This window comes from Scleropages formosus, chromosome 13 (assembly GCF_900964775.1).
Source record: "Scleropages formosus chromosome 13, fSclFor1.1, whole genome shotgun sequence".
Taxonomy (NCBI): domain Eukaryota; kingdom Metazoa; phylum Chordata; class Actinopteri; order Osteoglossiformes; family Osteoglossidae; genus Scleropages; species Scleropages formosus.
In genome coordinates, this window is record NC_041818.1 from 10,894,495 (window position 1) to 10,907,797 (window position 13,303).

Consider the following 13,303-nt stretch of genomic DNA (forward strand, 5'->3'; position numbering starts at 1 on the left):
GCTGATTCTTTCACATACATAATTAGTCCCAAATGGTTAAATTAGACCTGCGCTGGTGCTCACTATGAAATGATGGGCCAACACCGGCTGGCTGTAAGGACACCTTGAAGAATGTTACTGAAATCCAGCGTGACAAAGTCAAGGAAAAGATCTAGGCTTTAAGGACACTGCATTGTTAAAGTAGCCTTGTAGTCAAAATGCTGCTGACTGAAGTGTTAGTGTGATGGGCTGCCAGGCGTCCTCATGCGAGATGGTTCATTGGGCTTCAAGGAGGTGTCCAGCAGAAAGATGTTAAGCTTTACTGCTTCATTTGATGTCTGCTGAGCAACTAAACTACAGCCTCTGCAGCAGTGATGTTTCTGTAAGCAAAGCACAAGACTACATTAATGTAATTTATGCTGGAGGGATTTTTTTAGTCTCTCTCTTCATAGTTGGCAAGCGAGGTAATATTGGTAATGTTATATAAGCATTTCTTCAGCTTCCCTCTAGGATTTCCCACTTGTTCTGTGTTCTGCCATCTGCAAGACCAGAGTATAAAAATGACCTTTATTGGAAGCCCTGAAAATACTGTATGTATGCAACTGAACTTAATTTCTATGACTTACAATGATCCATTGCTTGTCATGAAGGGTTGAGATGTCAGTGTGTGCCACAAACTGACTTTTAGTCTTCAGTATTTGACTGTAAATCATTATCATTCAAAGTCCATGTGTGCAACATATGACCATGTTTAGGTGAGGACTTAAATGTGTCTTGTAGAATGTTTACTAGTAGTTATAATTGTTGCTTTTCATGTGTTTTAAGAAAAGCACCTTTATTTTGGGCAAAATAGCACCCTTATGGGTACCCTGACAGTGTCTCAGTAATTGTTTGAGACAAACGTGCATATTAATATTTTTGTCTCACTGACAAACTGAGACTATTCCTGTAATCTCTTGGTGACACAGCAACCCATTTTATATTATGTGATTAATGGCATTCTTGATGTACAGTGTTTTTCATCGATTAAACTGGATTAAGCCTGTCTGAGATAATGGTTGTCCCAGAATAAACCTGGTGTACTAGTTGCAGGGACAGCTTTTAAAATGAGGTTTTCCCCCTTGCGGGATGGCAGTGAGTCATCGACTCACTCAGACTCCCCACCCAGATCGCGGTGGCCATCGTGAGGCACATGCTCAAGGTGAGAATGAAAAGGTTTGCCTCTGCTTCTCATGTCCCTTTGATTCCACAGGTGACTTGAGCTTCCAAAAGAAATGCTGCGCTGATTTTGTGAGAACAACTTGATTCTCTTCAGGTGTAGCTGTGCTACAGCGGATGTGTATTCCAGCGTGTTTTCCAACAGTTGGCCCGTCACAGGTTTCAATAGATTGTGCACGTTGTACACAGTGCTCCAGGTGTAGTACTTCAAACATGACGCACCTCAGGGATATAATGCATCAAGGACTGGTGCACTTTACTTTTAAACAACTCACACAGCATGACATGTTTATTAGCAGCCACATCTTTAGAGGCATTGTACTTTTTTTTTTATATTAAAAAATGCTTAACTGATAATACCTTTATGTAACATGTTGCAGGTTCAATGGGACAAGGTGAGGACTCAGGGTAGGGTGTGAATCTGCTTTTATCCTGCTCTTCTATACTCTGCAGGTCTGGAAGTGCAGGGTGTGCTCACAGTAGATGCATGGGGACATGATCTTGAGCAGGATGAGGATCCTGCTTCAGGCTCGGTGGTGTGATTATAACTTTGGGTTCTTTGTCTCAGCCTCTCTGCTGCTGAAAATGGTGTGAAGATGTTTGTGATGAGAAAAATGGGTTGCTGCTGTGGCTTGGGTACCTGAAAGGTATGGCCACACCATCTCACCATTCATTGTTCCTGTTTGAAATCTTATTTACAACATACTGCATACATTTATCTTCACAACGACCTTGTCTTGTACAAAGTCACACTGAGCTAGAGTTTAGCAATGCCTGCCAATGTCACGCTCATCTTCCTCGGCTGTTAGCAAAATAAGGGTTTCTGTGCAGTTTTGGGAAAGGTGAAATAAAAGATATGGACTGTTCCCCTATGTGTTTCTGCTTTGAAATTCTGGGAGTAAGATGGAGACCAACCCTGGACAGAAACCCAGGCCACCTCAGGACACAGCCCTGCAGGTCAGTTTCAGTGTCGCCGGTCCAATTTGCGTGTTTGTCTTCGGACTACGCGCACAAGAACACGTGCATCCCACGCTGAAGGTACAACAGCAAGAGTCAAACCTGGGCGCAAGTCCTGTCAAGTCACATTTTGCGGTGAGATTTTGATGGACAGAATAAAAGGTCACCAGAACCCCAACACAAAACAGGGTGGTGCTTTAGAGGTGGGTTCAACACTATTTTTCAGATATTTGTAAAATATCTTAAAGTAAATAATGGGACAAACTGCAATGAAATGGAAAACAAATTTATGATCTCAACCAGTTAAATGATTGAATGTTTTTATCTTGTGACTCATTGGCCTGGCTTTTAGTTCAGGCGATAAAGATGATGATCATGCTGCTTGGAATCTTTTTTTTGGGGGGGGATGGCATTTCAGCCACTTTGGCATAAATGCGGTTCAACAGCTGAAGGCAGGGTGGGGAGACATGATGGAAACCCAGCTGTGAAGTTGTCCTCAGGGACAACCTGCAGTGCCAGCGCTGTGCATGTTAATAAAGGCCAGTCTTTATGAAACAAGCCAGGTACATCTGATAAGGTGGAGCATCTGACTGAAGACATATGATCCTCTTTATACCTATTTGTACCAGGTTAGTGGAATGTGCAATCTATGCATGTGGTTTTTCTCCAGAAGTGAAGTGCAGCATTTGATGGTATTAAAAAGCTTCAATCTGCTTCACTTGGTTGTTTAGGAAATTAAGTGACAATGTGGATGGAAAAAACACATTTAGTCCAAGACAGGTGGGAGTTGAAGGGTGGCATAGTGTATAAAGCATGACAAAGGACAGTTCTGGTCAGGCCACAGTGCAGTAGAGCATGGAAAGTCAAATGGCCCATCTTCTTAACCAGATGTGCCTTCTGAGTAGATCCAGCATCTGCTGCATTCTGATACCATCGATTCATTATGGTACCAGGAAATGTGGGGTAAACTCTCCGTCTGCATGTGTGCAGATTTCCACTGACCACATGTGATTCGGTGGTGGCTGGAATTATGGGTATTCATGCACCTCTATTTACATCTGTGTTAGCACCATGTGCTTTGTCATTATAGGGGGGATTTTCTTAAGTACCGGGAGCAGAATGAATCTTTGTTCATCTCTTCGTTGTAGCATATCACAGCAGGCTCATTGTGTTCCTGTGCTGTTTAGGATTGAGGCAATGCAACCATAGTCGGATTGCCATTCCGTCAAAGACACTTAGATACTGTTAGTCATGCATGCAGCCAGAGGATACGCAGGAGCAACGGTGTCCTACCACATTGCTTTTCATGCATTGCTCTGGTGGGTGTGTGCGTACCTCATGTTGTCCCACTCTGGATGTACCAGCACCCACATTTCATCATTTCACTTGTGGGACTGACTTTGATATGGCAACCTTTGGAAGTGGAGGGCAGACGTTTGCAAGCTGTCGCTATGTATGCAACCACTTCAGATGCCCTTTGAAGTGCAGCGACTGCACAGAAGGGCAGAATTTGCAATTCATTGTTAAGCCTTCACAATGGCTGCAGCATTCATGTAAAACGGGGCTACAAAAGTGGTTGTTCTTCAGTTGCCCAAATGAATGAACTATTTAAACATAAAATCGACATAAAGCCCTTCATCATGAGACACAGTTCAGGCCTCTTTGAACTGGCTGCCTCCATATGTTCTGTGTTCTTTATGTCCATTTGTTTGTGCAACATCAGCTGGTGCTTTTAGATCTTCCCAGTTCCGGAACCTCCAGTGGCTCCTCACACGTGGCTTTTGTAACGCAAGGTGTAGACTGCTGACAAATGTGCAACTTTTGTTTTCCGGTCCATCTGCAGCGTGGTGTACAAGAAGGGTATTATCTGATTAAGCACCAAGTGCTACCAGTAGCTATATGTTGAGGTTATGAATCCCTCATGCGGTCAGTTCAGTTTATATGGAAGATTTTTCTCGGGTTTCCACTGTGCAGACGTGTTCTCTCTTGTCCTGGAAGTGCTCCTGTCGGCTCTCGATCAATCTTAAGCTGTTGTGTGCCTTAAGTCCAGGGAATGCCTTTTCCCCTGCTGTCGACTCTGCATTTTTGTCTTTTGGGGAGATCGCCGCCTTTGTCTCCAGCTGCCAGTAGCTGTGACACGGCAGAGTGAATATTAATGTGACTCGCCCCTCCCCACCTTGCTGATTCTGCGCTCCACCTTATCTCCCTGCTCCTTCCTGACAGTTGGTGCGGCTGGTTGCTAGGAGACTGCATCCGCAGCTCAAAGGGAGCCCAGCTGGAGTGGACCGGTCTGTCAGTCACCAGTTCCTGCTGTGTGTGTGTGTGTGTGTGTGTGTGTGTGTGTGTGTGTGTGTGTGTGTGTGGGGCACTGTGCAGCTATTTTATGTTTGTGAACAAATGGAAGAATTTTTGCACTTTTTTTTTTCCCCCCCTTATATTTAAAGCAAATCTCTAACAGAGGAGACTGGGTTGTCTTAAACATGAGCATATTACACCCTTGGTATTTTTCCAACTTCAATTTCATCACTTTTATACTATGTAAATATATTATTCAAACAGTATTTTCTATAGTCATTCAGTTTTGCTGAGTTGGGAAGCGTGTCGCTGAAATACTGTCAGGCATCTTGTCACCTGCAGCCACAGCTGAAGCACAGTGTGACGCAGAAGGCGTACAGTGTACCATCAGAAACATCCTGCTCACAAAGCAGCGTGTCAGTGGAGAGGCCCCAGATATAACCGCATTGCAGGATCTCCTGCTTTTTCAACCTCGCTATGTTCGGGGTGTGCTCTTGGGTGCTTCCATTTTAATGTATTTTTTCTTTTTTGGATCACATTGTACTCAGCGCTGCTCAATTTGCATGTATTTCATCTCACTGTGCTGCTGATGATTTACTAAAGCAGTTATCCTTTAAAACACCATCTGTTCATCCAAAATTTAACAGTACCAGTTGTCATTTGTCTTTTTTCCATTCTTTATGGATTTATGTTTGACAAACATGTAATGAAGCATGAATGTGTGGTTTCATTTTGATTCCTTAAGAGCCGTGCCCTTTCCACTGATGCATGCTCTTCGCTTCCTGTCGGACTGCGGACTGAAAGCAATGCTAAGAGTTAAAAAGAGGCTGCATTCTGTTGCCAGGCAACCCGAAGCAGTTGTTTGTCTCCAGTTCTGTCCTTGATGCAGAATTGTGGCAAAAATGTCAAAGAGCTCTTTGGGAATGACAGATTTTCCTAGAGCAATTGCTTGGCAAACCACCCCTCTCCCCACGCACACACACACACGCTCCCCTATTTCCCATCTCAGTAAAGAAGTGCTGAAAGCTAATGTAATTTGTCAAGGGCACAGCTGAAATGGTGATACTGAAAACTAATTACCCCTTAATTTCAATTGCAGTCGCTATCGGTCCGCACACCCCGTGCGCACACAAACTAGACACTGAAATTTGATTACTGTTGTTATCCACCTCCCCCCAACTTGATACTTTGCCAGCTGACGAAGATGTGAGAGAAAATGATTGAAATGCCAATAATGGTCCAGCATAACCAAGAACGTTAACGTGGATCGGCTGACTGTTTCCATGGTGATGGCCGGCAGCCAACCACGCATGAGCCACAGTCCATTCAGAGCACGTTCAGGCTATCAGATTCTGTCCAACAGCCCTGTGGCACCAGATAGCATCAGAACATCTGATTCCAGCAACTTCTCAAGGGAACATCATAGCCACCATCCAGTTGCACATTCTTGTTTAGTCACTGTACACTTTTTTTTTTTTTTTTTTTTTAAGGATGTTATTGTGAAAACCCATGACAACTTTCAGTCCAAGGTTTGCTTATAGTTAGCCAATATGTACTAATGCTTTTTATAAACCAGGTTAAGGGCATAAACAGACTCTTCATGAAAATAAGCCCTCAGTAATACATGTGCTGATGTTAAAAAGGTTTATATTCTCATTAAAAATTTACCCCTAGTCACTGTTCTGTTTGGTTTGGAAGCAAGAGTCTAGACTTCACCTTTGCTTCCAGGTTGCTGACATTTGCATGCGTCTTGGTCATGAAAAAGTCAGTAACACCGAAATGATGTCATCCATCTTTGTAATCCTCTGTGGGAAAGGCTGAGTTTATTTCTCTTTCCACAAAGAGAGTGACTTGGAAGGCCAAAGCACTGACAGATAATGTCCTCACCTACTGGTGTGAGTATCAGCAAACAGTCGGCTTGTGAATTATAGCACTTTTCCTCTAAGACTCCTACTCAGAACCCTTTGTTAGTAGCTCTTGAGGATGCATTCTGTGTGAAACCATATTTCAAAGATGTGTAATTTAAAAAAAAAAAAAAAAAAAAAAAAAAAGACAGCTTTCCCTTTGATTAGTCACCTTGGTTTTCTACCTGTGCAATGAATATCGGAGAAAATGGTAAATGTGGGTAGCTCTAAGTAAGGTGTTTGGACAGACTGCTTTAGAGCAGGTGGACACAGGTGTACCAGGTTCTGATTGTGTCCAAATACTGTAGATTGAAAATAGCGACACCTGTCTTTTTCAGGTTAACAGTTCCTTGAATTGTTCAAACTTGAGTGATATTTTCTTTCTATTCAATGTAATTAATAGGCAGTTTAGAAACAAAACTTGCAGGTTTTGCTACCTTATGGATTGTTGTGACAAAAACAAATTCCCATGCCGTAAAGTATTTCAGCCTAGGCTTGAATTTTTTTTCTTTTTTTCCTGATTCCAAATTGTTCCTAGATTGCTGTCTTTTGCTTCTAATTACTAAATATCAGACATGGGAATGGCCTGGCCTTATTTTTCCACAAGGATCTCTCTAAAACAGCTTTGGCCACTTTGGAGATGTCCTTTCCTGTTAAGTCAAAGGCCAGTTAAGTTTGCAAAAGCTGTTTCATATGATGGAGTTTGACTTTGTTGAAGTTGAGGCCTTATTGCTTCAATCAGGAATTCCCATAGCACAGCAGTTTTTGAAATTTAACAAGCTAACCAAAAATATACATTTTATGCTGTTTTCTTGAATGTAGAAAGAATAGCAGATGAAGGAACACGGACTGCCGGCTGAGGTTCGTTAATAGTACAGTGGGCTCATTGACAGTACAGAGGGCTCATTGACGGTACTGTGTTTCACACCAGTTTAAACCTTGTGATTCCCATATAAAGGCTCTGGAAATTTATATGCCAGTGACCCCAAAAATAGACAGGAGGCAGTGCCTGTTCACAACATTTACAACAACAAGAAAGTTTCACAGGGGTTTTGGACTGGAAGTGAAATGCTAACACAAATGTGATTTACTACTCCTTAATTATCAATAATTGATCATGGCTGCTGATTGTGCGGATAAATATACAGTGCACCAGTAATATTGACCAAGATTTCCTTTGAGGAAACATGGTATATGTAATCCTCATTTTTCCTGATCTTAATAGTTAAGTTGAAGTTGACTTTCTGGAGCATTCATGCATTTTAATTAGGTGGCTAATTAGAATTTGGAATCTGCCAGCAGAGAGCTGTGCATATGGTCTGGCAAGGAGAAAGTAAATATGGCAAAATAAACATGTAGCCTTATATGGTAACTCAAACATGCCATATTTGTACTCATGCAATTTTAATTTTTTTGTGAAACTTTGCATGTATCGAGGCTCCCATGCAAAAAGGCAAACTGTGTCAAGGTGTTAAAGCGGTCTTGATCCATGTTCCAAGCTGCAGCCATTTGTGTGCTTGCATGGTGTTGCAACGGTGCTTAGTGTCTGCACGCTCTTTTCTGCTGAGGGAGAGGAAATGGGAGGCTGTCAAATCGTCGCTCCGAGTGGCTGTTAGGAATGCGATTATCTGGAGGACAGAGCCCATGAGCCTCAGTCGGGCCTCCAACCGGAGAGCTGACACCACTACAATAAACTGCGTGCAAGGGCAACAGAGTGGCTCAGCAGTCAGCATTATCACACAGCAGCCTAGTGCTTCCATACTCAAAAAAACCATAACTCACATCCATCTATTTCGGAGGGTGTTCATGTAATGTCACTTTCAGTTCTTCCAAATGGGAGGGGGTGACTGTTGCAGCCTCAAGTCTTTTTCTGAAAGGCTGTATTCCTTCAGCCAAGAGATGATAAAGCTAAAGGAGTTTAATGGACTGTATCAGATGTCTCTGCTTCAGACTGGGATATACCCCCTTTGAGGTGCTGCTATGTCCCATTGCCCCAGGTACACTTGGCATTGTGCGCATGATGATAACATGGAAGAGGAGCATGTTGTATTGTCACTGTCCTTCCCGGGGAAATGGGATTAGGTTAATCTGCATTGCAGATTGAGGTGTAGGAAAGCATTGGTAATTTAGGGATGATGGGATGCTTTCGTAGGATTACAGTTAACACTTTGCACCTCTGCTGTCACTTTGTATACATCGGCGGTTCTTAATCTCAGCCCTGGCATCTCCAGCTCCACTCTTAATTCATTAACCCTGATTTAGCTGTTGATTAATGAATCGCACGTTTCAAATTGCTTTAAGTCGAATGTAGTTGTTTAGGGCCTGGTGTATTTTATGCAGTTATTTGTGTATGCGTTTTTCACATGTATGTGTTTCCTTTTATGTGATTAATGGAACTTCATAAATTAGCACTAAAAACACTGGAATTATTGCTGTTTAAGTGAATGACTTACTATCTGAGAAAATAATGAGGTGGTATTTGCTTTATTGGGAAATGCTGCAGTTGACAGCCAAAAGAGTAAATGGGGAAGTACTCATTTGGCAAATGTAAATATGTGATGTATTGACCAGATGTACAGAATTTGGAATATTGAGTTAGCCTGTTTTGAGTTTAAGAATAAACCTGATATGAAATTTTTGCTGAACTTGTTTTAGTAACCACTTGCCCAGCAGGGTGAGAGTCCCTGGGAACCCGCCTTTGAGAACAGCACAATGTGGAGCTGAAAGGATGGTGCCATTGCAAAACTTCTCTCTCGCTCTCACACTTGTGTACTTGAGTGACCAACTGTCCTGTGCTGTATGTGGAGGGAAGCTGCAGTACACACAAACCAGACGGCACATGGAAGCTGTGTGTACACAAAGAGATGGGGTGCAGCTCAGATCCGCATTTCAAGAAGTGAGGCATTCGCTGCCGAGCCACTGTGCCGAAAGAAATATTAAAGGCAATCTTATGATATATGCTTATGCCTCGTGTTAAACGTCCACGTTTTTGATGACACAAACATTTCCAAATTTTTTTTTTTCTTATTTCATTTTCTATTTTTGGAAAGTTCTCTGTTGCAGAGAAACTAAATCTGGTACTGATATTTTTCTGAGTCTTAGTTACTGTAAGTAGCAGCTCTTTTAACATAAGGCCGGGCCAGCGTTTCCCTATGCCATCTGCTTGCTACCGTGTGATGCCACTAATAACCGTGTCTGTCCCTGATGTGAGGATTTAATGGCTCGCTGAACGTCAGTCATTCGGCTGCGTTTATTTCCACGGTGACATTTAGTCTCTCGGTGGGTTTCGAAGCCCCCAGTTGAGAGGTCAGGCTGTGCTCCTTGTTAATATATGCACTCTGTGGCACTGCTGTTACTGTAATAAAACTGGCTCATACAGGCTCTCCAGAGAGGAATTGTATGATATATTTTCCCTCTAGAAGAACATGCATTGATTCATGCTATGTTGGCATGTTGTGCTAAAACCTCTTGCTTGGATTTAGGTTTTGAATAGTGTACTCACTGCCTTAACCGGCCATCTTTTTAGCAGCGCAGCAAGAAGGGCTCAAGGTATAACTGCATACATTATAGTATCCAAACACATTTCTTATTCTTCTGCAGGAGTTCTCTGGAGCTTGTATGTAATTATGTATGCATTTACTGCATTTACACTGATGCTTTTATCCAGAACTTAGCCACCATTTTATCAAGGGAAGGGTAGTATTCTGCTCTCTGCATGTCTACCTTAGGATAGAGAAGGGTATGTCAGTTGTCATTGTGCTCGAGTCTGCCATTTGGCTTCTGGTCATCCTCTTTTCTGTAAAAGTTTCCCACAGAATTGTATCATTTTAAGAAAATAAACTCTTCACATGTACAGTATGGTAATCTCAGTGTCATTGATTAGCAGTGAAACATGCTGTAAAAGTTAATTTCATGTAATATTACCTAAGAAGTTCTAGAGGTGCTCCAAATAATGTGTGCTTTTGCCTGACTTAGTGATTCAATGAAAATGGATAAATAACAGACCTGTTAAACTGAACAGGAGGCACACAAGGACCAGATCAGCTATATTTGGATCACACACACTCACTGGGGTGGAAGAGGCTGTACCATTTGGAAGGCTTTGCTCAGAGCTGAATAACGTAGGCTTTGTTGCTATGAGCTGTGTTGCTATGGACTGTGCTCTCTAACCTGAGCATCTTCAAGAATTGCTACGTTCACCAAACCACCCTTGTTCGAGCAAATGGCGGTCTCTGCAGGACCACCATGCAGAAAGAAGCCACTGCAGACCCACATTGTGTCAGGCTTTGGGCTAATACGTCAGAATCTGGGAAGAAATCCAGCAATACTTTGCTTGCTTTGTAATCGTGGGTGGGTGTGGGATGTGAAAAAACTGTATCCAAGGCAGACCAAATGCACTCCACGATAAGCAGAAGATTTTAAACGAGAGTGCCCCTTGTGTCTTTCTACAAGAGCTAGCTGCTGCATTTTTTTTTTTTGGTGATCTCTGGAATGTGCTGGGTGGATTATTTCATTGGACAAATCGAATCTTCTAGGTGGATCAATAGAAGAGCCTTCATGTTGGAGACCCTCATTTCCTCAAGCCCTGTGGCTCAGGAGAAGGGTGATCAGCTTGACATTGCCTCAGTCACATGGAGGCACAGTTAACCTCTTTAACCTTCAGAATGCTCTGCCTGAGCTACATGACCTCAGTCTTCAAAGTGGCAGTCGGTTCTGAACCACTGGTGATTACTTGCTATTGTATTTTTGTGGTGTGAGTCAATACCACAGACCGGTGCCCAGGTCATCAGCATGACCCTTTGGCAGCATGGTTAGATTTGACAAATAGATTAGAATTTGAGTGTTTGTCTGATGTGTGGTGTTTGCCCTCTGAACCCTGGCTTGTGGGCAGGTTACTTCCCCTGCCTCTTGTCTAGTTAGAGCATCTGTGCTCCCTTCATTTTTTTTTTTTTTTTTTTTTAATATTACTGTGGTAGTGTGATGGCAGCTGCAGCTGCCTTTGCAGGAAGCCAGAGGATTTTGGCTTGAATAAGTGGCCATGCACTCCTCCTTGCAGAAACGGTCAGTATACACACAGGTGGATGTTTACTCAGGGCAAAACTGGCAGGACAGCTGGTAGCATAGTGACTAGAGCTGCTGCCTTTGGACCTAAAGGTTGCAGGATCGAAACCTACCTCTAGCGGTAGCGCCCATGAGCAAGAAACTTAGCCTAAATTTGCTCCAGTAAAATTGCCCAGCTATGTAAATTGGTACATAATTATAGGTATCTTAACATTGTCAGTTGCTTTTGATAAAAGCATTGGCTAACTTAATAAAGGTACAGTAACAGTCAATCTCACAAACCAATGATAAATGCTTGTGATTTCAGTTACTCTGGTTTCTAAAATATCTCAAAGCTTTTTTACTTTTTTTAAACGGCAACCCAATATAAAATATTGTTCAAATGTGGAATAAAACACATACTGTTACAGGAGGAGGACACTCTCTTGTTAATTGCTTGCCCTTGTCAGAGTTGTGAAAATCTAGATTTTATCCTGGAATCACTGGGTGCTAGACAGTGGGGGTTTTTCTGGATTGTGGGAGGAAACCAGAGCACCTGGAAGAGACCCCCACAAACTGAGCTGGATTTGAACAAACATCCAAACAGCCCAGGTGCTTTGAGTGGGCAGTGCCATGGACAGAGAACAGTTTGCTGTTAGACTTTAAAGAGAGCATAGGCTTCTCTGCCTCTCTAGTCTGTCAGACTAGAGTGAGGCAGTACATGAATGCTGAAGGTACTTGATTTCACCACGGTGCTGTGGTCTTTGCACACTCTAGCATTCTCCGTCAGTGGAGCTCTGCCCTTTGAACAGCTGGCCTGACTGGGATTAGGCCTTGGCTCTACAAATGGGATAAGCCAAATGCCTCTCACTAATTCTGCTAATTAATTTGTGAGCCCTGGTGGTGATTATGCGATTACAGGAATCTGTAGTAGTAGACATTACATTAACGACTAGTTTAAATTACATTTATGTGACCTGTTATTAGGGGACTGTTATGATGATGCTGACACCGAGTCATAACTAGTCACAGGAATGTTGACTGTGTTAGTATTCTGAGTGGTACGGAGTCGTACGCTTGCGGTTACACTCCGTTCATGTGAACGAAACTGGAGGAAAAAGCTGCGGAGTCGTACGTTGTGCTTTGCTGAGCATGAAGCGTTCAGTAATTCAGAATGCAGAACCCGGTAACTCACTACAGTATGGAAAATCTGATGTCACCACAGTCGCTTTTAATGCGCCTTCTAACATCGGTGGGATCTGGATTTATGGAAAAGATCAGAGTGCAACATTAGAACTTTGGAGTCAGTGTCCTGTGCTATTTATTGTGCAAGTCTGTTTTTGGTTTTTTCAAGAAGCACTAGACAATGTCAAATGCTGATTTCTCCCCCCCCTTTACAGTAAGTTGTGCCTGATCATTAGCAGCTCATAAACATCCTTACAGGTCACACACAGGTTTATAAGTTCTGCAATCTTCAATGCACAGGTCACTTGCCTCCAGGATTTCTTCGGGGATGACGATGTCTTCATTGCCTGTGGCCCAGAGAAGTTCCGCTACGCTCAAGACGACTTCTCCTTGGAAGAGAATGGTGAGAGAAATACCGCTGTTTTTTCACTGTGTTTTCATAAAACTAGTCACAGGAATGAACAGCACTGGGTTGCAGGCAACCTAGAGATTGGGGTGGTATGCCAGGAACTGTTAAAACGTCCACCTAACACAAAACAAGAGCAGAAGGTCAGAAGGTTGCAACTAATCAGATTCAGGCAGGTCCTGAGACATTCCAGTATTCCTTTGAATTGTCATGCAGATCAAATTTAAATTTTTTTTTGAGGGAAAAAAATTTCCCACTTATTTACAGTGGAAACTTCAGGTGCAGACCTCAGTATTAAAATACATTTCTTTACCAAGTA

The 13,303-nt window shown here is 42.6% G+C and overlaps 1 protein-coding gene across 8 annotated transcripts in view; it reads left to right on the top strand.

Annotated features, from left to right (window-relative positions):
- Positions 1-13,303, top strand: part of LOC108925202 (neuronal migration protein doublecortin-like) — a 41,134-nt gene that overhangs the window by 19,539 nt on the left and 8,292 nt on the right. For all 8 annotated transcript variants that reach the window (XM_018737011.2, XM_018737006.2, XM_018737005.2 and 5 more), the window contains exon 4: positions 12,879-12,981. In XM_018737011.2, the coding sequence (XP_018592527.1) occupies positions 12,879-12,981 (103 nt within the window). The remainder of the gene's footprint in view (positions 1-12,878; positions 12,982-13,303) is intronic.